Here is a 4,685-nt window from a genome sequence, read left to right as displayed (position 1 = left end):
AACACACACTGACTGACACACACACACACACAGCTGTCGTGGGAGCGTCGTCATGACGACTGACTGTGATCATAACGGCCGTCAGTGGAAGTTTCATCTGAAACATTTAGCTGAATCATCAAAACACCAAATGTTGTGATTACACGGCGGGTTGTTGGAGTTGCGCAACATCGAAGTGACGGTCAGAGCTGGCCAATCAGAGCCGGCCAATCAGAGCCGGCCAATCAGAGCCGGCCAATCAAAGCCGGCCAATCAGAGACCGCCAATCAGAGCTGGCCAATCAGAGCCGGCCAATCAGAGCCCGCCAATCAGAGCCGGCCAATCAGAGCCCGCCAATCAGAGCCGGCCAATCAGAGCCCGCCAATCAGAGCCCGCCAATCAGAGCCGGCCAATCAGCTCCGCTTAACTGTCAGCCGGCTGACCGTGAGCCGGGCCAATCAGAGCTGGCCAATCAGAGCCCGCCAATCAGAGCCCGCCAATCAGAGCCGGCCAATCAGAGCCGGCCAATCAGAGTCGGCCAATCAGAGCCCGCCAATCAGAGCCCGCCAATCAGAGTGGTGTCATTACGCCGCTGTACCACGGGAGGAGATGAGGTTTGTTTGCGTGTTCCAACCGTCTGTCTGTGTGAGGAGTGAGGAGAGAGGAGAGAGGAGAGAGGAGAGAGGACTGAGGAGAGAGGACTGAGGACTGAGGAGTGAGGAGTGCGGAGAGAGGAGTGAGGAGTGAGGAGAGAGGACTGAGGACTGAGGAGAGAGGAATAAGGAGTGAGGAGTGAGGAGAGAGGAGTGAGGAGTGAGGAGTGAGGAGAGAGGAGTGAGGAGTGAGGAGAGAGGAGTGAGGAGAGAGGACTGAGGAGTAAGGAGTGAGGAGAGAGGACTGAGGAGTGAGGAGTGCGGAGAGAGGAGTGAGGAGTGAGGAGAGAGGACTAATGAGTAAGGAGTGAGGAGAGAGGAGTGAGGAGTGAGGAGTGAGGAGAGAGGAGTGAGGAGTGAGGAGAGAGGAGAGAGGAGTGAGGAGAAATGAGGAGGACAGGGGTGAGGAGTAAGGAGTAGGAGGAGGACTGAGGACTGAGGGAGAGAGGAGGAGAGTGAGGATGAGGAGAGAGACTGAGGGAGAGGAGTGAGGAGTCAGGAGAGGAGTGAGGTGGAGGAGAGAGGACTGAGGGAGTGGGAGGACTAAGGGAGTAGGGTGGAGGAGTGGAGGAGGGGAGGGGAGAGGACTGAGGAGTGAGGACTAAGGAGCAAGGGAGGAGGAGTAGAGAGGAGTCACAGGGAGGAGGAGACTGAGGGGAGTGAGGAGAGGAGTGAGGAGTGAGGAGAGAGGACTGAGGAGTGAGGACTAAGGAGTGAGGAGTGAGGAGTGAGGAGAGAGGAGTGAGGAGAGAGGAGTGAGGAGTGAGGAGAGAGGAGTGAGGAGTGAGGAGAGAGGAGTGAGGAGTGAGGAGAGAGGAGTGAAGACTGAGGAGTGAGGAGAGAGGAGTGAGGAGAGAGGAGTGAGGAGTGAGGAGTGGGGAGAGGAGAGAGGAGTGAGGAGAGAGGAGTGAAGACTGAGGAGTGAGGAGTGAGGAGAGAGGAGTCAGGAGGAGGAGAGAGGAGTGAGGAGTGAGGAGTGAGGAGTGAGGAGAGAGGAGTGAGGAGTGAGGAGTGAGGAGTGAAGACTGAGGAGTGAGGAGAGAGGAGTGAAGACTGAGGACTGAGGAGTGAGGAGTGAGGAGTGAGGAGTGAGGAGAGAGGAGGAGGAGCATTATTTCCTGTTCCCTGCACACGCGTGATGCTTGCGTGTGGCACATGATTGCATCCTACTGTGTGTGTTTCTCTTGCTGTGTGTGTGTTTGTGGGTGTATGTGTGTGCGTGTGTGTGTCCGTGTGTGTGGTTTTGTGTGGTTGTGTGTGTGTGCGTGTGTGGTTTTGTGTGTGGTTGTGTAATAATATGTGGTTAATAATAGTTATGTGTGTGTGTGTGTGTGTGTAGTTATTATGTGTAATTTATTAATAATATAATTTATGTGTGTGTAATATTAATAGTTATGTGTGTGTATATAATAATATAATTTATGTGTGAATTTATGTAATAATAATTGTAATAATATAATTATAATAATAATTATTAATAATAATTTATATAATAATAATTTAATAATAATAATTGTAATAATAATTAATAATAATATTAATAATAATTATATATTAAATTGTAATAATAATTTATTGTATAAAATGTTTATATATGTTATGTATAATAATTATATGAAATTATATTTTTGTGTGTGTTAATATAAAATAATTATTGTATGTGTAAAAATTTATATTATATGTTGTTGTATATATGTGTAATTTATATATGATAATTATATTATATAATTATATTTTGGTATTTTTATATTTATATATTATATATTTGTGTTTTTATATGTGTTTTTGTGTGAAATAATTGTAATGTGTTAATAATATGTAATATATAAAATAGTTTATTATGTTGTGTAAAAATTATAATTATTGTTAATTATATTATAATTAATTTATATATAATATGGTTTAATTATATGTGTTATATATGTTATAAAAATAATTATTGTGTTATTGTAATTTTGTTGGTTATGTGTGTTTAATTTTATTAATATTATATATTTATAAGTTATTGTTTATATGTTATTTAATTTAATATATAATTAAATTTATAAAATATTAATTTAAATTTAAATTTAATATATAATTATATTTTTTGGGTTATATTAATAATTTTTTTTTTTTTAAAATAATAATTTGGTTTTAATTTTTTTAATAATATTTTAAATTTAAAAATATATTTTAAGGGTTTATTTTTTTTTAAAATTATTAATGTTATGAAAATTTTTTTGTTTTAATAGTTAATAAAAGGGGGGGGGAAAAAGGGGGGGAAAAATTTTTTTTAAAGGTTTATTAAATTTAATTTTTTATTTAATAATTTTTTAAAAAAAAATTTAAATTTTGATAAAAGGGTTTTTATTTGGGTTAAAAAAATTTTATTTTTTAAAAAAAAAAAAAATTTAATTAATTTTTTAAAATTAATTTTTTTAAAATTTTTGGATTTTGGGTTTTAAATATTGGGTTTTTTTTTAATTTTTTTTTTTTTTTTTTTTGTTTTAAAATAGGGGAAAAATCGTTTATATAAAATTTTTTTTTTAAAAATAATAATTGTTTTTTTTTTTAAATAACATTTTTTTTTTTTGGGGGGGGGGGGTTAATTTTTTAAGGGGTTTTTTTTTTTTTTTAAAAATTTTTTTTAAAAAATTTTTTTTTTTTAAAAAAAAACCCCCCCAAAAACCCCCCCCATTTTGAAAATTGTCTTCCCCATCATTTAATAAAAAAAACCCCCAAAGGGGGCCCCGGGGGATTTTTTTTTATGTGAAAGGGCAAAAATCCTTTTGGGTTAAAAAAACCCCCCCCCGGGGGGTTTTTTGGGTTTTGCATTTTTTTCATGTAAAATTAAACCCTTTAAATAGGATATTTTTATATAATATATATAATTAAAATTTATTTTTTGTAAAAATTTTTTAAATATTTAAATTATTATATATATATATTTATTATATAATTTTTATAATATGTTTATATTAATATATAAAAATATATTATGTGTTCATTGATATAATTTTAATATAAATATGTTTTAATATAATTATAAATTATATATATTAAATTATAAATATATAAATTTTAATTATTATAATATAAAATATATATATTATTTATATAAATAAAATATTATATATATATATATATATTTATAAAATATATATATTATATTATATAATTAATATAAATATTTTTATGATGATTGTTTACATATAAAGTGTTATATAATGTTGTTGAGGTAGGGGAGAGGTAAGTGCATTCCCCCAAAAAAGTATGATAGCTACCAAACCGGTTAAAGTGTGTGTGGTTTGGTTGTTGTGCATTCTGGGTGTTTAAGGTTTTTTTTTATTTTTTATAACAGACTTACTTTAGTTTAATAGTTGGGTTGAATGTGTATGGTTAGGGGGTTTTTTTGGTTCACTGGCGTGGTTTTTACGGGTGGTGGTACCACAGGGATCCCTGTTGGGGGAAGGGCCTGGGAGAGGGGGTTCAGGGAATCCTCCCAACACAGACTGTCCCCCACCGTGTTGGTGTGTGGGTGTGTTGTGCTCGGGCCTTTCTGATGGTGGCTGGGCCCCCGGGTGTTTGGACATCCTCCCCTGGGGGTCCTGCCTCCGGTCACGGGGCCCCGGGGTCCGGGCTTCGGGTGGTCGGGACCCATGGGTCGCGGCAAAAACGGTCGGGGGAACGGGTTAGCCTACGACCTCCACAAAACCCCCAAAACAGGAACGGGGGAGGGGAAAGAAACAGTTGGTGGTTGGATGTTGTTCTCAAAACTCTTTCTATTTTGATCTCCTTTCAAAAAAAAAGGGGCCCCCCCTTTAAACATGATATTCCGTTTATCAGTTTGATATCATTTGTCAAAGTGTCAACAAGTGTAACAAACAAATCAAAAACAAAAACAAACTTCATTCCAACTAATTGTGTAAAGACAATGGAATGATCCTTTCATTCAATTAATTTATTTGTTCTTTAAATAAAGGCAGGTTAAAAACCGGGTCTGATCAGCTGATCACTGCCTCCCACGCTTTTTTTCCCGGTGTTCACCCCCCAAAAAGGCCCTGGAACCCC

General features: G+C 37.1%; 1 protein-coding gene across 1 annotated transcript in view; it reads right to left on the bottom strand.

Moving 5' to 3' along the window:
* dab1a (DAB adaptor protein 1a) overlaps window positions 1–4,275 on the bottom strand; it is a 33,750-nt gene extending 29,475 nt beyond the window's left edge. The window contains exon 1 of the mRNA XM_056413950.1: window positions 4,128–4,275. Within this exon, the coding sequence (XP_056269925.1) occupies window positions 4,128–4,275 (148 nt within the window). The remainder of the gene's footprint in view (window positions 1–4,127) is intronic.
* Between the last annotated feature and the right edge of the window lie 410 nt (window positions 4,276–4,685).

The sequence above is a fragment of the Pseudoliparis swirei genome, chromosome 5 (genome assembly GCF_029220125.1).
Source record: "Pseudoliparis swirei isolate HS2019 ecotype Mariana Trench chromosome 5, NWPU_hadal_v1, whole genome shotgun sequence".
Classification (NCBI taxonomy): domain Eukaryota; kingdom Metazoa; phylum Chordata; class Actinopteri; order Perciformes; family Liparidae; genus Pseudoliparis; species Pseudoliparis swirei.
Note: the sequence above shows the minus strand (reverse complement) of the source record. Positions and strands in the feature narration are given on the sequence as shown.